At 39.1% G+C, this 22,873-nt stretch overlaps 1 protein-coding gene across 1 annotated transcript in view; it reads right to left on the bottom strand.

Annotated features, from left to right (window-relative positions):
* Positions 1-22,873, bottom strand: part of sgcz (sarcoglycan zeta) — a 130,293-nt gene that overhangs the window by 88,690 nt on the left and 18,730 nt on the right. The window contains exon 2 of the mRNA XM_028405102.1: positions 7,835-7,936. Coding sequence (XP_028260903.1) covers positions 7,835-7,936 — 102 coding nt within the window. The remainder of the gene's footprint in view (positions 1-7,834; positions 7,937-22,873) is intronic.

Genomic DNA, 22,873 nt, shown 5'->3' with positions numbered 1-22,873 from the left:
TTTTATAGACCCTTCATGTAGCTATCAAACCCCAATAAGCAATTTGAATCAAATGTGTCTGATTGTTGGACTTCCTGTTGACAGTTGGTCTAAATTATAGCTTTTTTTTAAATAAAAGGCGTCACATTGACAAGGCAGAATTATATAAAAACCAAGAGTACTGTGGCCATAAAAACATGCCACTCACTCAAAAAAAACAAACAAACTATTATTAAGGGTTGATTTCTGCCAACTTCATGTAACCCAGGTGACATGCAATTAAAATCTTCTGTGCTTGACAGTTAGACTTCATGACATTTTCTTTATCAAAAAACAAAAGGCAAGAACACAACAAGCCATACAACAAAAGTGACCTCACACAAAGCACGTGACATTCTTTGTAGCGTGCTGTCAAACAAAGCTGCACAGCTTCACAGGGCACAGCGCAACAGTTCCACAGCAATAGCCCTGGAATTATAGCCTATACCAAGGTCTGCATCCGTTCAGTTACATTTACCTCGGATTGTTTACAATGCTGCAAAGTCAAAATCAATAGGTCCTGCCAAGACGGGAACAGCCTAATGTTCCATTAGAACTCTCTGCTATTCAATTACAGCTCCAGAGTTGGAGAAGTTTCAGCAAGCTCAGGTCCCCAGAGGAGAAACACAGAGAAAGTATGAGGCAGAGAGAAGGAGTAATAAATCTAAAACTGACAAACAGCAAAAATAAAGTTATGGCATCATCCCACTTTCAACCACCCCCCATATTTCCCAGTCTTCCTTGAAGCCTCGTCACTGGATATGGATGAGAGGAGTTCTTTAATCGTTTGTTTGCTTTGAACTTTTTCATCACACTTCATTACTGTCATTATTATTTTTTATTTTCACACATCTTTCTCACAGTCTTTATTCACTGTTCCACCACCTAATACATGTCTACTTTAATAGCTCGCATCTTCTTCTTTACATGTGAAAATCCACCCCATCACCACTGTGGCTGTTTCTTTTTATTCTCCCCAGGAAGTCAAGGCCTTATCCTGGCAGCCTACCACATATAACTAGGAGTGTCTCCAGGGGGCCAGGATCACTACAGGAGTGAGAAAGACCGGCCAAAAATGACGCAGCAAGAAGACCACATTGGGAGAGGGAGAAAGAAATGTCACTGACAGGAGGTAAAAGGAGAAACTCCTAATAAAAGTGAAAAGAGCCACATAAAAAGAAAAGTCAAATCAAAAAGATGGCGAGTGACAGCAAGAGAGCCGAATAAATGAAGTTTTCTTTGTGCCTCCTGTGGTGGTGATAGGTCGACATGGGGTCCCTGTGGGGACAATTATAGGGCCGAGTGGTACAGTCACACTGTTGGAGTATGTATGTGGATGTGTACGCTCATGCTTGTGTGAATCTGTCACTAAAGGGCTTTGTGGGAGAAGAAGAGAGAGGGGGGAAAAAAACAAGGAACAAAAATTAAAATAAGATAAACAGTCTGTGAAATACCTGCTGCTCTTAAAAAAATCCCACTGCCATCTTCCAAAGAAATGCATATTTTAACATATAGTATATACACTGTGTAAATCCCCCACAAGTTCAAGGGTAAGAATACAAGAACACAACATGTAGCACAGTTTAAAAAAAAAAAAACTTATGCCATACCAGTTCAGTATAAACTTTAAACTCTTCTTTTTATATGATCTCACACAACCTGTGACAGCATCCATCTGTCACTCAAAGTGGCCCTGCCCCACAATATGTTCACATCAAAAAGGTAAAGGCCCCCTAGTGGCAGGAGGTTACATTGTATTCATTCCGTAACCTTAACAATTGGCCATTCGTCCAACATGGAGTGGTAGAGACATTTTGATTGCAGTGGGCATTTGAATGACTGTTTTTTTTTTTTTTTTTTTTTTTTTCACTGCCTGTTGTGAGTTGGTAAGATATTTTGTCTAGTTATTATATTTTGTGATCAGACAGAAGGTAGGTTGTGTATTGGGTACCAGCTGGGGACAGTTGCATGCCTTATTCAAACACTAAGATTGTATGTTATAATGGTGATTGGATTTTGATCTACAGTACCTGTAATTTGATTATTTTTAAATTCTTGAAATAAGTAAATAAATACATCTCTGAGGCATCTTATTTAAATGTGCTAACGAACAATTCGCTACTAACGGGCACATGATCTGTCTCTCGGTCTTCGTACATATCCTCTCCCAGATACACACACACACTCACTCTTCCTAAAGGAGACACGCCACTCTTATAACATCTGTTTCATTAAGATACATGCAATTCGTTTAGTTTCTTATCAAGGCTACGGATTAGTTTGCGCGTGGTGTTCTGCTATGTTTGACAATTGCACGTAGTTTTCTCTAGTGTACAGTAATGGATGGAATTATTGCTAATACAGTTAGCTGTTGTTTTCATTGGTTTACTCTTTCTGTACTCAGTTTTTTGCTACATATTTATGTCAGCTTGCCTTTCTCTTACCCCTTTACTTCCCTGTGACCTCCTTTCCCTCTCTTTTTATTTTCTCCCTTCTTCTCCACAATTATCTTTCTCTCTTCTGCACCCTGTCTTTCCCCGCACACCGAGCCAATCTAATTTTTCACTGTGTCGCTGTTGTTGTTAGTGTGTGGTTCATATGCAGTGTTCTGTATTTAGCTCTCACTGGGAGTCACAATGTTCCATTTACCTTTCCCACAATGCACTGCTGAGGGATGGCCCTGATTATGCAAAATGTGCATCTGTACGAATATGTGATGTTTTCTGCATAATATTACAGCGGTGTGGGAGGGATGTCATCTTCATCCTTTCCTCTTTTCACATCTGTTGTTACCTTACATGTTTGTTTTTAAATTAGGCTTCCCTGGTTTAGTATTGGGATTATTAAAATAATACTATATTCTAGCCACTAGGAACCCCAAACCATAAAAATGGGCCAATATCATAAGAGTCCAGGTCATACAGTGAAAAGTTAATCCACCACCTTTCATTTCTGTGTCTCCCACTTAAATGCATCAAGCATCAAAATCTTTTCTCATCTCTCTCCTGCTTCCTACTCTAGACAGCAAAAAGCTACCCCTGTTTGCACAGATGCCTCAGACGTGCACCAACATAATGTAGGGTACCTTTCCTCTTCCTATCATTTCCTCCTGTATTTCCACTTTCCACCTGCCTTCATTGGAATCTCTTCATCTTTGCATTTATCATCATTTTGCCTTTCTCCATGCTTCAGTGTTTTATCAGTTCTCCAGAACCAACAAATCCCCCTTAGTTAAGTGAGTCTGTTTTAGTATGTTTTTCAGCAGTGTCCAAGCTAATGGATTTGTATCATTTCATTGTTGTTGAGGTTACTTTTGGTGTAATTGTAAAACTAAATCCACTAAATGATTTTTTCTTAGTCTTATGTTTCTTTTTTTATACCAATGGCTAATATTAATCCTTCCTCACGATGTTATGCCCAAACTCATTAAGGGAAAAAAGTAACGTGGCCAAATGGAAAATCTGATAATTGGTTAACAGCTGGGCTTAAAACAGCTGGCAACTAATAAAGTAAGGGAACAATTTACAATCAAATCAAAAGTGTGAAAAAGTATGACCAACACAGCTAGTGGTTTAAGTTTACAAACAACAACAATTCACAGAACAACAGCCACGGGGTGAAATGCACACAAAACATTGACAGTCGCCATCGGAGGGATGCCAGCACTATCGTTTAAAAGGCCCTGATTGGATCAGTGATTGACAGAGACGGAGCAGCCAATGAAATCACATGAGATCTGAGAGGGTTAGTAGGAGCGCGAGAGAACACAAAAGAAATGACCAGGGCCCATAACCCCTTTATTGCATATTAATGTTTACCTGTATCAAATCATAATAAAGTTATAATAATGACAAAGGGTGTACACAGGGTGTACAAGTCTGGGAGCAGAGAACTTTTATAGGTGTGTGACAGCAATTTTCAGCAGGATCAGTCAGTCAGTCCCACATTTCTAGTACAAAAAGATGGCTGGGAAAATCTTGTACACCATGTGTCTTCCTGGCAGTGTGTCATAAGGCGTCTCACAGTTAAAGCTTCACAGCTTGACCCTGTTAAAACTCTCAGCAAATCTCCCTTTTTTCTGCATCTTTCCTCCTTGCCTTTTTTTTCTTCCTTTCTGTGGTTCTGTCTTTTGTCTGTCCCTTCCATACTGTATCTTTTCACAAAACAAGCAGTAGACTGTCTGCAGGGAGTTTAGTGGATACTTCTGATGCCCTCACCTCAATGCAACCTCACTTCACAGTGAAAGTGTGGGGACTGTCGATATCAAAATTAGAGCATGCCTGCTGTTAAGAAAATGGGAGGGCTACCTGCAGTTTGCTTTCATGTGAAGAGATAAACTGCCTCAAACATAACACAAACATGCTCTGGTCACACAAAACATTAAAATTTAGAAAAGAAGCAAAAATATCAATAGACTTAAGGTGGATAAATGCCTATAAAGTTATCACACAGAATCAATGGTCAACACACACATACAGTAGGAACACACAAACGGCTATCATACAGTGAGGTGGTGGAGACAAAAGGGGGAAAAACTGTATAATTTGTTTTCTTTTTGTAAATTGTAAAAAACTGCTAATTTATACAAAGATCAACAGAAAGCATGTCTTTTCATGGTATTTCAGGCATTGTGCTCAATTCCATATAGCACAGGACAGAGATTACTCACATTTGATAGCTAAATAATTTCATATCTCAGGATTACAAAGCAACATTGTTAAAAATCACTGGGATAAAATGTTTAACCAGGCTGTTATGAATGTGTACGCCCTTTTGGCGATTACCCACATCGTTAGACGCTGACTGTTTTTCAAAACCTAAAAATAAACTTTGTAATAATCGTGGTGGTCACTTGAGATGTTAATCCTGAGCAAACCTTATCAATAATTTGTAAAGAAAAAATGTGACTGATTAATAATAGAGAGACAAGCTGAATATCAGTCCAGCATAAATGGGATTTCTTTTAGCTTGTTCCCAAATCAGGGTTGCTGTATAGAGATTTACACAAATACAGCAAGGGCATTTGCTGTCTTTTCAACAGGCCCGATAACATTTTATTAGAAATGTGTCTTCACCAGGTAGACTCTTTACAAACGTAACAAGTTAGGGAGTCACCAGTTGTAGAATTACAGCTGTTGTTTAAGAATAACGAACTACCACATAGAAATGACCATTTAGAAAGGGAAGCAGTTAAAGCAAGACTGTGGAGTTTCTGGAGAAATTGTTTGGGGGTCTCCCTACAGTCTGATGAACACAACTGTAGTAACACTCATATTTGTGTACTAACAGCCAAGGACACCAGCAAACTCCTTCAAATCAGGAGCTGTGTGTCTCACACAAGGAGGCCACTTCAGTTCGCTCATTTTATTCAAATAAATCTACACATACTGCTGCCAACACAACAGCAACCTCCCTCAGCTCTGTCACTCTCAGCCCCTGCACACTGTCTCACACACACACAACCAACTTAACTGCTGCTAATCACAACCATCAGTGGCAGAACTCAATAAAACATTGCAAAACTACAAAACTCCATAACTCGACAATACCACAGTTCTCTCAGACCGTTACAAATACATAAAGTATCAAGATGTCTGAGTTTACCCGAATTTCCCTGTGGGACCATTCCCAAAGGGAATAATAAAGTATATTCTAAAACAAGTCCCATATTAACATTATCCCAGACAGCGGACAAGCCTAACATAAACTCTGTAAATTGTCAGTGTGTGCTTTGGGGAGATTCTGCAGAGTTTCTGCAAAAATACAATGAATGCAGAATCGTTTAACCAGGTAAACATCCGTCAATTTAAAAGTGTATTTAGGCAGCTTAATGACAATATTACCCTATTATAGATGGTGTATTGGATTAACTGGTGCCTGAATTAACTGGTTGCCGCCTCTGTGTGATGCAGATGTAACGTAGGCGTGTCTTTGCAGGCCCCATTTTTTTTTCCCCAAACAAGGAAGTAAACATTAGGAGTTCTTCTTTCATAAAATTCTATTTTTATCGCTTCAGGAGTAACAGTGAACGTGACGATGTTGGCCAGCATGTAACAGCATGTTCCATGGCCTCAGTTGTGTGGAAAATTCATATATTGTGAAGCCAAATTTAAAGAGAAAACACGGTCACATCTTGAACCACTGGAGGTTTGACTACCATAAATAACCATAAATTAGAATCTGCTAATTATGATCGGGTAGTTTATATATGGACATAAAATGTTGAGTGTTGATTCCTGACCCCCAGGAAAAGAATCTTGGAATTTCTTTGAATACTGCTGTTTGTGTCCGTCTGGCAGACTGAAGGCACACCTGGCTGTGGAGGTGTGGACCACTGCAATGCGTGGAGTTCTCCTAACAGCCAACATTTAATGGATCATGTCAGTGCTGTGCTGTGTACTTCTTTACGTGTAGGCTAAACCACAGATCAACAGTATACAGATAGATATGTTTGGAAGTTGGGGAATAGACTGCAGCTACAGATGTTTCTGATTCATGAGGATGTGCAGGATTTTTTTTTTTAGAAGAAAATGGCAAACAACAAACAAAGGCAAGCAAATATATTAAAGAACAGCTGAAGCAGTAACCTTATTCATGCGACACTTGGAAAAACATTTGAATTTCTCTTCTACACAACCCTCAATAGCTTTTGTTTCCAAGTGTTATTTGTCAACCTTTTTTCCCTCACTGTTCTCCACTGTCCAGTAAAGATGAAATATAAAATGTAAACAACACTTTAGAGATCTGAAGTGAGTCTGAAGCCATGTCTTATGTATTTTATAACATTCATAAGTGTCTATACTCCCTGTATCCTCCTCTTTTATCTCGCTGCTCTTATTACCTTTTCTCCTCTTACGTGTTCCTTATCAATGTTCACTCATTCTCCTCTCACTTTATGACATCTCCTCACAATTCGTGAAATTTGTCACAATTTCTGTTCAAGATAACAACAGCAGGCAAATCCACTGTATTTTCAGTGTGATGCTTTAAGGCACTTCTCACAGACATTGGGAGCTGTACAAACCATCAGAGGCTCAGCATGCGGTAGAGGAACTGGGATTTGTTAATGTATTCCCTCCTTTAAACAGCGTGGATTCAAGGACTATAATGAAGTAGCATCAGCATTATTTAAGAACACCTCTAAGCAAGGATGTTTTAGTCATAAAAAACACCAACAACACATTTGTATGTCATGAATTTACTGTCTGTCTTGTGCCTTTTTGTCCTGGTTTATCACACCATTTGTTTTTCTAACATTGTAGCTGAACCCCTACCTACTCTCCACCTATTATCTTTGCACAAATACACTGTGTTTATGCCAGCGTGACACTATTAAAGACAAATCCCCCGCCCTGACTGTTCATACAGCTATTAAAAACACACACTCAAGCATGCAGAGCATCACAAGTGTTGTCTTACAGTGACAAAGTGTCCGTGTAGCCTGAGCTGATGAGATCGATGATGATTTTGTGTGAAATAAATTGAGATGTGGAGGACTGCTGAGTTTATATACTGCTATAATGTGTCAAACATATGACAAAAAAGACCTCGACTGCTGTGAACTACATCTGATTTCTGCTCATTATAAGGGGTGGAACACAAGACACACATACGCATGCTGCACATACTCATAATTTAGAAAACATGCAATACAAGATACAGTACAGATCGAGCTGATTGAAGATTTACATCAAAGCACCGACACATGTAAACAGTCTAACTCACTCTGACATTCAAACCGCTCAGGCCTCTTTGTTCTTGCATGCAGCCAGCAACAGTTAAACACACACTCTTCCACATGTTAATACGGTCTTACCCTGCGAGACTGGATCTCTTTGACGTATAAAGGCAACAAGAATTCTGACACGCCTTCCAGCCTGACTCCCTCCTTGGTCACCCGCAGATTCCCCATACCATCCTTTAAAAAAAGGTACAAGAAGGAGAGAAAACAAGGGGTTAATCAGATAACAATGACAGTTCAGATCAGTTTAGAAACCAATAACAATTCATTTGCATGCAGCTTCTTCTTCTTCTTCTCAGAGTCAAAGCAGACATCGATTGGCTTTGGTTATCTACATTTTGATAAGTTCCTTAGTCATGCTTAGAATTGATACAAAAACACCGACTTCTTTTACCTTTAATTACAAATGAAAGCTACACACATGGACACATGGTCTTCACAAAAACATGTAGTGGGTAAACCAAGGTGAAAAAAAGAATTAACAAGCAACAAGTAGCTGGGCTAATGCTGTAGATGAGAAGGCAGGAGATTTGTGAAATAACAAGTGGATATATTGAGAGCAAAGTGAAACACAGTTTGTGGAGAAATATGATGACAGACTGAAATGTAAAAATGCTTTCAAGGTAAAAACTATTTCAAATGCATGACAAATGAGACAATAATATCTTTAGTGTATGCTAAAACTGAACTGAAAAAAAATAAAGAAGAGAAATAAAAACGGAGAAGCATTACCATACAGCATCCTAACTCAAATGGAATGCAAATTAGCTCCTAGTACTACAGCAGCAATACTCAGCTATCCCCTGCTGTGAGTCTGTAGGGAAACACATGTCATCAGCTTGGCTGGGTATGGCATAGCTAAAGCATAACAGCACAGGGGGAGAAGAAAAAACACTTTTAAATTGTCAATGCCTTCTGGTACTGAAGGCAACTAAAATTATATTTCACTGGAGTGAAGACACAGAGTTGTCAAAACTTCACCCACTGGAGTAGTGATCTAATTCATTAGCCCTGTTTAATTTGCTTTATCTTATAATCACTATTATTTTATAGTCACTATTCAATATAATTACATTTTTTCAGTTTCAAAACCTCCAGCTATTAACATTAGTGTCATGTCTTCATGCAGACCTTCTTCATCCACTTGTATGGGCATGATTATTTAGGTAATATAGTTTTTAATGGAGTTATTACAAATATAAACAAAACAATGACCTGGAGAATTAGGGCTAAATTATTAATTATATTGTCCTAAATTTGCCTTCACCCACAATTTCATTTCATATAAGCTGTAACCCTGTGTACACTGTCAAAGCCTCCAAAGAGCTGTAGTTTTTATAAGCTAACAAAATATTTGTTTCATCTTTGTTAAGGCAACAATCATAGATATCCACTGAGCTTATAGTGTAGACAGAAAAGCCCACAAAAATACATCTTCACAAAGGCAGATGAAAAAGAAACCCCCGCTGAGGAAACCCATGGAGTCATGTTGGAGAATGGAACAGCAGTTAAGCCCAGGGAAGGAGGGGGTGTTTGCGATCTCTACAGGAAGCCTCTTTGAACATAGGTCATTGCACTAATATCACAAATTACACACTTTAAGGTAAAATCTTACGTATACTAGACTAATCTGCAGCATTGACATTTGCATCTTAGTGACTGTGAACTACTAATAACCTTTATTTCCATATTCTTAATTTCAACAAAGAACTAAAAAATGAAAGAGTGGAACCATGGGGACTTTTACGAAGCAGGCAAGCTCCATCCCCGGATCATGTCAGAGAATGGTGATACCTAACGTGTAATGGGTGAGAACAAAGTGGTACTACAAAGAGCCATTTTAACTCCTAACACTTTCATCAACTATGAGCCCTGTAAAGCAGTATGTAAATTAAACATACGTTATGTGCTTACATCAGAGCATCATTTCCCATAGGATGACTGACACTGTGTGAAAAAAAGAAGCAGCTTTGTGCCGGTCTGATCAGTTATGCAGTATTTTACAGATTCCACACAAGCGAATGCCCGATAGATTGTTGGATCAGACTTACATGGTAAGATTAAATTCCTTTCAAGCATCCATGCAGGGTATTAGGATAGTAGGAGCTCTTACGGAGCAAAGAGGCAGCTACTGTACCATATCAAATCGGTGCTTAGGAGAGTGACAGTGGAGAGAGCATACAAGTGTAACAGCTGCTCTGATCAGGGGGGCTTTGTCAGAGTTTGTTGAGGCTTCTGGGTACTGTAGTAGGTGTCATGGAAAAAAAAAATAGATAAAACTTTTACATACGCTGATGCCAGTCACACAGCTGATGAAAAATCTTCAAAGAAATGAGTCGAATAGTTGCCAGTTTAGAGAAAAATAAGTTTTAAATATATCTGTGGATGCTCTCATTCATCCAGGTCATAGTCATTTCCAAGAGTTTAAATCGAGGCAACTGGACTCAAGGATTGTTTTTTGAAGACATTTTGCCCACGTTTTCCCCCAAGTGGCTCAGCAGTAGTTCAGCAGAACTGAAAAAGTTTTAAATATGCAATAATAAACTTTGTTACTACCACACTGTTGTCATAGTGTCAATGTTGTGTTCTTCTTCTGCATTTCTATTGCAGAGCAAAAACTGGAATGACATGATTATTCTAATAAATAAAATTTTAGGCTGAAAAAGCTGTTAACAGTGTGTGTGTGTGTGGTAATTTCTTTCCAAGGGTGAAACTATAAACAGGCATTCTTTGTTGAACCTATTCTGGCTTCAATTGGAATATGTGTCACTCAGTGACAACAAATTAGTCGTGCCTCCTTGGTTTCCAGCTTTCTTTTCATGTTCACAAACATTGATAAACTGTCCACGCAGATAGAAATTTAGTTCCCAGTGCTGCAGTGAATCATCATTAATTGTTGGGTGCAACAAACCAATAGAGCCTTTCAAATTGGAAATGTACTCAAGGAATGAGAGAGAATAGATGTTGAGGGAGGGGAGGATAAAAGAATGGGGGGATAAAAAAGGAAAGAAAGGCAGTCTGGGAAATGCAGAAATCAAAGAGGACTAAATCACAAAGTGTTGAAGTGTTTCAGATATCATTATGTAATGATGTGTTCCTAACTAATTTGTGGTCATGTGACTTAAAGCTCCTTGTAGCGTTTTCCTATACATATGTGCTGAGTTGTTGTTGTTGTCTTTATCTTGCACCAGACATGATGTTTTCTGTTTCCTACAGCTGATTGGACTGATGAATTATATGACACACGTGTAAATTATATCACACACGTGTAATCAGACCTCATATAAGACGAGTGCAATGAAGAAAAAGGAAATGGCACTCTCCTCTTACATTATTGATCTTTACATGATCTACAGCCACATACAAAACAGGAGCATTGAAGAGCAATAGCAGTGTGTCAGATCGATAAGTTAAATCAGCTAGAGGTTTTCAGTGTTGTTGTTACATCTATAATCATTACACTGAATATACAGTGGAGCATGGAGCAACACAATGGGGCAAAATGGGCCTAGGCAATCAAAAACTCACTCACTCCCTGAGACACACACACACAGACACACACTGGGGGCAAATGACATACATACAGAATAAGCTACCACTCACTGCATAGCCTGCACTGCCTCTCTAATCTCTCCTACAACACTCTCTGTCTCTCAATTCCAAAAACATGAAGACGATGATGTTAAAATTAATCAGGTGGTTTTATTCCACCTCACTGCTCCACTGTCCAAGCCTCAGTCTGATTGAACACGACGTCTCTCCCTCATTCTCTGCACCTCGCTCACTGCTTACCTTTTTGTTTCATTTTCTATCCAGTCTGTATTATTGGCTTGAGCGGTACATTAACAATATTGCCAAAGCCTCAGAGACGTTGGGAAGTCATCAACAAACAGAAGTAAATAAGTAAGTCTCTCCATTCATGCATTTTTCTGTCATTGTCTAACTCCCTCCCCGAGTCTGTTTGTCAAAGGGTTTTTCTTCCTCTCCATCTGCCTGTCTCTTTCTCAATGTGAAAATAGTTTTGGAAAACAGATCAGAGGCTGTAATACACCTAATAGCAGGGCTTGAATTAAAAGCACTCTGGTAATCATGCAGAAAGGCACATTGATAGTATTTGAACTTGCAAGTAGTGGCAATAAACCTTTTGATTACTCATAATTATAAGACCTCAGTCTTGTTGAGCCACCAGGACTTATTCAGGGTAATCAGAGCACTATATAAAAACAATTCAATTTAATACTGTCAACCAGCAAAAAGACAGATACATACTGTCATTGAGGACATGAAGCTTCAAGCTTTAATTTAATATAATCACAAACATGACAAGAACTATTTTAAGCTGAGTATTGTCAATCTTAATTTACAGCAAATGTTAAGAATAGTTAATAGAATAACAGAATAATAACATTTATTACGTGTGAATCATATAAGAAGAGCTCTCAGTTCATACTTAAATGACCTTTAATGATAAAGAATGCAAAAACATTATTTGTAGCTCAATTATGGAGATGCAATTATAAATGAGCGAAAGTTTTCTAATGAGGATGCGTTGCTGAAGAATGTGTACAAACCCACACACGTGTACACTTCACGTTATCATCCTGTGCATTTTCTCATTCCAGTTTGGCTCCGCTGAATGCATACATACAAAACAATCAACAAAATAGCAGCCTAATCAGCCAGTTTGACAACAATAACAACATCTAATCAGAGAACAATCCTCTTCTTGGCTTCGTCTCTGTCTGTTTCTCTCCTGTTTTTTGCTGCCAACTGGGCATGGTGGGTAAAATCCACAAGTGTTTGTTTGCCAAAGAAAAGTCAACAAATCAGTGCAGTGAAGATGAGTTTCAATTGTATCATCTACACGCTTTCTTCATACTTTCTATTTATATATAAACATATGTATATAAGGCTATTAAGTTTAAACAGTCTAATACTTCTTGACACGTCTTTATGAAAACCACAAACTGGTTAATAATACATATGCCAGATATGACACATGGTTGAATTTGTGCTAATGGATCATATGGATGCATTGCCTGGCATATGACAGTATGTTATGTTTACATTAATGAAACATATGATCGTATTGCCTGACATCATACAAAAAAAGACTAATAAGATCGCAAAGGTCAGAGCAAGCATCAAGGAGCAAGGAAGTAGGTGGGGGGTGTTGGGGGGAACGTGCAATGCACTGGAATTACACTCAGGAGTCGAAGACTCATGTCCACCTGACCATTTATAATACGCCCAATGTAAATTTAGTGTATCTAAAATCACATCTTGACTGTTCACAGAAAGGACACATCTAGAAAGGGGTGTATTTCTGGTTGTGTGTGAGTTTTGTATGTGCAAGGTCAACAGAGTAAACAGAGTGTTGGAGTTTGTGGACATCCTCTCCGGTGTGTAGTAGATAGTGATGGATTCCCTCATCATGGCGAGGTTAACTGGCAAACTGTCCCATTAGATGAAAGAATACCATATGCAAGGTTATGTACCCTGAACACCAATCATGCACAAAGTGCAGACATGTTTATCAGCGCGACTTTTAGGTGTCCACACACACACACACACACACACACACACACACACACACACACATCCCTTTGGTGATGGATAGTCTAGGAAAGTATTTTGCAGGCACTTCTAATATTCAGGACTGTTGTAATTTTTCAGCCAACCTTTTATGTCAGCCAGCAGACCCACAGAGCGAGAGAAGAGAAGAGAAGAGAAGAGAAGAGAAAGAAAGAGAGCGAGAGCTGTGTCACCTTTGCATAATAAATAAATAAATAAATAAACACCTACTAGAAAAATGGCTAAAGGGAGGCACTCATTAGGAAACCCTAAATGTGCTTTTTCCGTCCTTGACCTTTTTGACCACTGGAAGGCATCATAGGAAGGTCCTTTGTGCGGCCTAGCTGTTTCCAAAGCTACTACTGCTGTTCAAGTTCAACTACTTCTGCAATTTTGACACAACTAAGAGTTTCTGAAGTTTTTTTTTTGCATGTATTTTCCAGCAGAATGATTGGATGACTATGCCAAATTTGAAGAAACTCCCTCAAGGTGTTCTTGGTATTTATGAGAATGGGACAGACCCACAGATGGACTACCTGGAAACAAAATATCTCTGGCCATGACTGCTGCCAAGAGGAATAAAAGCCGGTCTGTCATTTAAAAAGAGAAACTTTCATTTTATTCCAAGTGATCATGATGTCAACTATGCATATTTCCAGAAAGAAGCAGTTCTGGAAATTTTCAACCACATATTGCAAACCCCCAAAGGACCAGGTTAGAGGCAACCAACTTATTGGAACTATCCTGGCACTTTGCCCAAAAGTCAGGCTACCTGAGCAGCATCCTGGTCTTTATCTTTCCCCTTCTCTCTCATCCACTACACTTCTTATCTTGCTGCCTCTCTCATTCCATAAATTGCACAACTCTCTCCATCTTAAGGTGCTCCAGGCACGGACCTAACACTGCCAGATTAAAGGATGGACTTGGTTAAAGCATGTTTAAAATAGAAGCAGGTGTTTTGTTGCACAGCCAAAGTCATTTTGTAACGTGGGATTAGAATAAATATTTCTGAGCTCAAATAAAGTTCAAAGTAAAGCTGTAACACTGGAAGTGCCCAGGTACATGTGGCACAGGTAAGGAAGCAGTGCTAAATCTAAGAGAATCCTGGGTCACAGTCTGCAGTTAGGAGCTTCGACCAGTGAAGAAAAGGATTTAACTCAACTTCCGAGACTGGCAATACTTGTGGGCAATCACCTGTAATTGAACTCATCCACCTGAGTCAGCCCACCAATCCAATCCAACAGCCATTAGCTACAACTGTAAAAAAAATTATATATATATATATATATATATATATATATATAATATATTAGAGACCTGCTTTATTTCTAGCTGCCTGTGTTTCAAAGTTAGGCATTGTTGGTGCACCCCTCCATATGCTGTGTTAATTTGCTGTTGCTGCCGTTTGCTGTTAATGCAAACTCAGCACATCCTCCATCTGTTTCACATTAAAACACTTTGAGCAGTTCAGGGGGTAGAGTTGTTTTACTTCCCTATAAGGCCTTTTTTTGGAGAAACATTAAAAGACAATTTTCGGTTATTAACAGCAAGTTAACACAGAGATAAATGTGTTTAGACCTAATTAAGAAGTAAAGAAGACCACTGTTAAGAAAACAGAGATGTTTACCAGCACCACGCTGATATATATACTGATATATATGATATATATATATGTTGTAGAGATTAAGTGAACAGTTGGTTCTTGTACTTCATCGACAGCTATTCAGGCCTTGAGACGCACTGCTTAAGACACAATGTTTGAACTGTAGAGGAAGCCATGACTTCATATTTGAAGAGGTTAGTCTGTCTTTATGTTCAACGTTTATTCTATACTGTAAAATGCTGCTGACCTTTAGAAATGTCACCCATTCTGATTCACCCATGCTGAGCACATGGAAAAGAAAGTTCTACATTAAACACGAGACATCAGGTCAGTGCTCAGGGTTAGAATAGATGGTGATGACAATTTGGGACATCTTCAGTTTTGAAGAGCCTACTGTAGATAAATATTCTTAGTGATGTTTCTGTGCGGATGGTGCAGCTACAGTGCTGCAGTGAGACAGCCATTTGTCAGCCATCCCAGGAGAACAGATATTAACCTTTCTAAAGTGCTAGATTGTGTTGTCCACAGCTGCACATGGACAGACAGCTCTGAGTGTCCACAAACAGAGCTCTCACTTTTCTCCAGTGCATGAGCCAGCACCCGAGTCCTGAATCACCTCTGACTGACAAATGACAGCAAAGAGTTCCCTGCTGCTTGGCGTGCTCTGCACAAACCTCTCAGCCACACAAAATCACAAAGGTACAAGTTGACAAGTGCAGTTAACATCACCTTGCTTTCACCACAGCTGTGTCCCACTTCACCTCTGCAGCCTGTGAGACAGCCTGAGTGACAAATGACAGCAAAGGTCTAATGCCTTCTCACACTAGTGTTTGTCTGCTTGCTTCGCCGCTGTCACTCCGCCACACTCCCTCATGTTGTGGAGAGTAAAATAATTCTAAGATGGAAGCAGTCCGGCAAGGAACAGCGGTTAGATGAAGGCTCTCCACACTCACTTGAGGAAATAATTCAAAAAACTCTAGACATTCAAGATGGTAGAGGAAATGTTCACACACTTAAAATTTGCTTTGGGAAATAAGAGGGCAATAATTATAACTGGCTCTGAACCAAGTTTCCTGTGTCTCTCTTTAAAATGTATCCCTTACTGTGTTTTCATCACAATAATAAAACAAACATCTACAGTATGTTTAATTCATGGCAGAGAAGGAAAAGGTTGGACAACTTCCACCTTTGTTAGCTTTGAGTGTATGTAAGGGTGGCGTGACCAGTCTCAAGAAATACTGAGTGACAGATTTTCTCTCAGTATCACTGTGTCTGCTCGCTTCAGTGCTTCCTCTTCAGCCTCCTGCGCTGCAAAATATGTTCTACGACACAGACGGAAACACATTGAAAGAGACTATTTAACTATTTTATATCTGTTGGATTATATTCATGGTACCTTCAACAGAGTTCCTAAATCAGTACAGTAATAGAGTATATTTTTAAGGATTATATATCATATTATTAGTAGCTGAGCAATGTCAACATCAACATAAAACATGTCTGTGTCCTTTTAATTAGTAAGAAAAAGATGTCTCAAGTGCATTGATCACTGACTGACCCCTTTATTGCATGGGGTCCTTTATAGTGTGTGTGTGCCCCCCCACACACACACTATAAAGGACCCCCCACACTAAGTGGCAACAACTCCCCCCAGTTGTTGCCACTTAGTGTGGGGGGAGCTTTTTTTTTTTTTTTTTTAAATATAAATGGGAATCAAAGTCTAAGTGGTTGGAATATGTACTTTCTGAATCCAGTGGGACTTAAGTTTCAAGGGTGTACGTTGTGAGAGCTACACACAAATCCCAACAGCAATTCAGCCCACACATTCATGTTCTGCATGAGTTAAACAGTCTGAACAGGGACTATTTAAAAGGTGATGAGTGAGAGAGCTAATATTGACTTACTGATATTCAGAACGACTGCAGTCATTTATTTGCCTTCCGAACACAAGGATCACATTTAATCCATATTGCACCCATGCTGCTGAAAATTGTGTGCACTCTGCCTCATAAGGTTTTCATTTTTTTTTTCTGCAGCACATGCATATATGAGAATCAACTCATGTGAAACACTGTCATGGTGTTATAGTATAAAATCTGTCTCGGGCTGAACACAGTCCCCACAGATACGCTACTCAATAAGAGATGACCTTTCACTGCTTCTCTGTAATAGTAAAATACAGCAACACTGTTTCAATGCAATATGAATTAATTACCATCATTCAACAATATTTACGTCCTATAGAGCTAGAGAAACAGATTGGTGCAGTTTTCAATCATTTTCAAGCAGAGCACTGTGGCCACAGGTCATTCTTTTTCTCTCTTCATCAGTCACACAACTGGACATTGATCTCTGTATCTCACATCAAACTTCAGTGTGGGGGGCCAGTCAAGGGCGATGCCTATTTCTGAGTCTGTTGGTATGACCTCAATCCCTCTCCCCCATCATCTGAGGAGACCAATTCTATTTTCAGCAAAGTTTGGGCCTCAGGCATCTTTTTTGGACAAAGTGCTGCAGGGGATGGTAGTCAAAATCCCAAAATGAAAAAAAAAAAAAAAACATGACCACAGACCACAATGGTCTGAGCATGTCTTCACAGCTCAAAGCTGAGTGCTAAGGAAAACTTATGCATAAGTTTAGAGACGATAAATCCTTCAAACTCTCACTGGTACAAAGGCAAGCCACCGCTGTCTATCAAACTTATTAATGCATTGACTTTATATTATAGTCCCCACACTATAGATGCATTATGGAAATCTGGCAAGTATCATTTATTTAAATAAAAACATTATATAAATCTATCCTAATGTACACATCTTCAATTTCACCACGCAACCTATACATGCACACTTCAGACAAACCCAACAACCATATAATGTTTAACCTTTTTTTTTATACCATTACATATGTCATGTTTGTCTATTAAAGCCCTACTACACGTGATCAAAATCTACATGGTGGCATTTCAATTGTCAGACTTTGTGCTGATATGAAAATGAATAAAATGTACATTTGTACTCTTTAAATAACTATGACTAACCATTTAATATAAAAACACTATTCCTGGTGATAATTCAGCATGTGTTGGCTCCACATTGGTGTGCATCTTGTATGCTGTGCATTATATTAGAAAAGCTGGAACCTCATCCATCTATTGCCTGGAGCTGCAGAGACATCCCCTTCTTAAAGCCAACACTATGTCAAATCTAATCAGGTCTCTCACCCATTCATTCCAGCACAGGCAGAATGCAGAAATAAAGCAGTTGTAATTTGGCTTAGAGTGACTCTTTATAGTCTTCATAAGGTGAAAAGGCTGCCGTATAACCACCACTGAACAGAACACATTTAAAATTTACAAAAACATTTCAGCTAGGTTGATGGTGTGTTTGCAATAAAAAAAGTTGCTGCAGTACATCAGCCCTACCAAGTAGACTGTATTATTACTTGCCCTGTTACCTGACTCAACACACACACACAGTGTTACTGTCTTCCTTGCATAGAATAGGAAAAATACAGCAGATGACCCAGCATCCATCCTGTCCCTGCTATCAGATATGCGACTGGTTTAATGGGTTGTGGGTGACAGATCATCACTGCTGGATCTTGTGGCCACCAGCTCCCCTGTCTGCCAATCACTCGCCTCTGAAGAACACCCACACAGAGAGTATGTCTTCTTCCACTGCTGGGATTGTTCCTGAGTGACAAGCATAACAAAAATACATCTGCTTTCATCCATAGAGTCCATATTGATCTATTGTTGGCAAACAGGCAGGAAATAAAGGGACAAAGTTAAGTATTTTACTGTCTGTGATGCTTCACATTTTTGAGTGACACACCGAGTAACAAGTGACAAAATATGTCTGGCTTCATCCATCATCCATCTAGTTCTGTCCTTTAGGTTTTTTTTTCCCCCTCCTTGCCCATTGTTATCAATTTTTTTAAGCCTTCTGTCTGAAAAGTTTCTTTGTGTGGTGCTTCATGTACTATAAAAATATGAAGAAAACAGTAAGAAAAAAAGAGCAATGTGCCGATTACTATGTGATTACGAATGCAAATTCAACATCCATGCCCAGTATGCTCCATACATGCAACACTAGGACACCACATAACAAAAATAATGTCTGACAGTGGCTTTCTGAGTGACAAGTCACTGTTGACGTGTCTTAAATCTCATGCCAACTGTTTGGTCACTTGTCTGCTTGGAAATGACATGACCTGAATATCAAGCAGGGTGGAAAAAAACCTGGCAACACAGCTGACAGACAAGTTATAGAGGGTGCTTGTGTATGCCTGTCCATGTTAATATCAGGATTTGTTATTTGCCTGTGCATATGTCCTTCATCTTGTGTTATAGGCAGATAAGAAACCCACCTAAAGTGACAGCATAGTGTGTGTGTCCCAGGCTGGGTCAGAATGCTGACATTATTACCCAGGCTAGGAGACAGAGTCACAGCTAGTTGTGATGTTCCATTTTTTTTATGAGATTGTGAAATATAATACATCTAATGAATCCATATATTTCATTACATTAGATATTAGACATTGTGACAATGCCACAGGAGTAGTTTTAATGGAGCACTGGCAGCAAAAACACATTAAACACAAGCCTTAAGTTAGACATGACTCATACTGAAATTTCTCTACATACCATGTCTGACCTACACTAACAGTGACATGAGATGAAGAGGTCATCAGTTGTCTTTCAATCAGCACAAACAATTGTCTGTAGTGTATAGTTGACTTATGTATAAGGCTCTTTTGCACACTGGGCATTTGTGGGTGTTAGTTCCATCTGTCCATTGCAGTGTGTGTACAGCACATTTTGATGCACTGACGTGCCATGTGTATTACATTTTGTACATAAAACCAAATGTGTGTGCAGTACGCCAATGTGACTTGTATAATCATCTTGGTGAGGATAAGTGTGTGTGTTTAGTCTGTAGGCATGCGTGTGTAGCCCTCTGGCCCACAACCTAAAACTCTTGTTTGTATTCTGTCACTCAATGCAGACAGCCATTGGCTAAACAAAACGAGAGAGAGAGAGAGAAACACACAGAGAGTGTAGGAAGGAAGAAGAGATGAAAGGATACTGGGAAGGGTATGTATGGGAAAAAGGGGTAAGAAATACAGACAAAGAAAGTTAGAGTCAGAGCTGAAGGGGGAGAGAGGGAGAGAGAGAGGCACATAAAGGGCAACAATGGCAAAGAGTGCAAGAGCAAAACTGGAAAGAAAGAGAGAGAGAGACACGGAAAGCACGAAGGGGATTTTCTCAAGGGTGCATGCTCTGTACATTATGAAGGATGAGTCATAAGTATTGAAGACACGCACTTACACACACACGTAGAGTCACCTTGGACTATAAGCTTCCTCAAGGTCTATGCTCTTAGAGGTAAGCTTTAGCGTAAACCTGTCATCACACTGGCTGGAACAAGAAAAATGTAACTGACAGTTTTTCTAGGTTGTATGAGCTGCTTTTACATGATTTGTCTTTCACTGTAGGTCACTTATATGTAGTATCCCATTGGAGAGAAACATATACTTTATGAGTCTTTTTTAATTTACAGGAAAAATTTCCTCAAATTAAATAAAATAAATATGTAAATAAATAAATAAAGTGTCACACCATTGCTAGTATTTCAAACGCTTGCTAAAATAAGATAGTGACATTAAATTACTGGAATAAACTTCAATTTTTATCTGAGTAAATAAAACCTACTACTCATGCACTCAAAACAAATCAACAATAGCTTGAAATTTCATGTGTATTTTTAAGTCCAAAAATATTGACAATATTAGCCCTGGTGACTGGGTTATAATGAAATGTTTTTTAAAAATTTTAATTTTTAAATTTTTATTTAAATTTTTATTTTTTAAGTTTGACTCCCGCTTTTCCTCCCCCTCCCCCTGCACCAGCTGCACTGCACCTGCAGAGGTGTTGGTTTGTTAGGAAGGGTGCTGACCTCTTTAGATCCATGTTTTCCAGGAAGCACCTAAGTGTGCAGGAACAAACAGCACCTGGCTGGTCATTTTCATGGGAGCTTTAATGTGTAAAGCTGTTTTTTATGAGGTTTCTGTTGTCCTCCTGCTGCCCACTCTACTGTTAGACATGCCACATTCCACTGTACTGTTAGACTGTTTCATTTCAAACAGGTGTATTTCTGCCAAAGCATTCTCTGCAACTCATCTGCACTTATTTCATAGATGGAATGTTTGCTTATCTGTCCCTTTATTAAGCTCACTGGGATTGTTTAAGTATTTCTGAATCTGATTCTGATACTTTCAAACAAATGCAATATTTCTGTTCTCATATTCAAGTTGTCCAGTTTCTGACAAGAAAAAAAAAATCTGTTACATTAGTTGTGACAGACGCAACAAAACCCATCTTTTCTCCTCCCCATTAGGCATAGACAGCAATGCAACAAATACTGTAGAATGAGTAAATCTATTGGAACACACAGTCTTCTGGACATTTAAAAGCGATTCCTCTGACAAATGAAAAACAATTGGAGGATGGTATTAAATTTCTTGCTGTATCTTGTTTTGTCCCTCAGTGTGATTGTAAAACAAAACAGCAGCGGCATGTAATTTAGCTCTCAGAGGCGGTGGGTGGTGTAATCCAGCCTGGAGTCTGTTCCAGTTACAATGAACCAACAAAATAACCAGGAAGACCTTTTCAGTAATAATGAGGAGAATGTTTATAAAGGAGGCAATAGATGTCACGTCATCCCTTAACCCCTACACAAGCTCACAGATGCCTATTGACTGATAGGCGTTATCAGCATACTATGAGCAGAGGTATAAGCTCTGCGTGACCTCAACAAGTTCAATTAACCTGCAGTAATCCCTCTGGACTGATGAAACTGCTTGAAGACGGACTGTCGATTGTTATACTGTACATGAGGGACAATTACCTTTGCACAACCTCTATATTTCTGTGGAAAGTCTCCTTTTGATTCAGTGGGAAAAACCTGTTACCCCATAAAAGAGCAAAGGCATCATAAAGCGTCATAATCACAATATATCGCAGGTCAACATTGAAGGTCTGCCAAATCAGTAGTGGGTTAGATTTTGTTAGTCTCACTACTTCTAGATCTCTCTTAAGCTTTGGCTTTTAATGCAGAATTTCCCTTATTTCCTTAGAGATAAAGCACTTGACATCAGAGCTATCATCTCATCTGCCAATATCCTGCTCATCTCCCTTGATAACACCGCGGTTCTAAATTCCCTTTACCCCATCACTCTGCCTGAACATCACAGAGCTGCGTCTACATTCGGGTGCTGCATCCTTCGAAAGGATCTGCTCTACGAAGGCGTGAAAGTCAGTCGGAGAATTGTTATAAGAGAAATTCTGGTCTAGGAGAGATGTGTTGCACCTGTTGCTAAGCAACCATGACATTTGATACATATATTTAAAGGTGGAATTGTGAGGCACCATCCGAAATCCAGCTGTCGCCAGTGTGAAATAAACCTCAGGGTAGCAACAGTGGAGATAAAACGCGACAGCCTTTTACACTTTGTGATGCAACTGTTACCTCGCAAAGCTCTTGGATTCTCATAAGATTTCTAAGATCCTGAGATCGCCTTATAATACAAGCTATAAGCCTGTTCCTGAGCAAGTGTGACTCAGGACCACTCATCCTGGGAATGTCAACCAGCAATAACTGACATTTTCTGCCTAACTTACTTAGTTCAATGCAAGAAACTATTACCACTGTTCTAAAACTTGATGCAACCACTGAATTTAAACACTGCTTGTATCTAATATCATGAGCTCCAACTGCCTCTTAATAATTCTTCCAAAATCCCACAGTATTAGAACTGCATCACTGAAAAGAAATCATCTTGGTTCAAGAAGAATTCAAAGCACATTACTTTGATAAGTTTTTCTGATGCTGAACTCAGGAAAGTGCAGCCTTTGCTGCTGTTGTTCTATCATC

The sequence above is a fragment of the Parambassis ranga genome, chromosome 1 (genome assembly GCF_900634625.1).
Source record: "Parambassis ranga chromosome 1, fParRan2.1, whole genome shotgun sequence".
Lineage (NCBI taxonomy): Eukaryota > Metazoa > Chordata > Actinopteri > Ambassidae > Parambassis > Parambassis ranga.
This window is presented reverse-complemented; position numbering and strand designations above follow the sequence as displayed.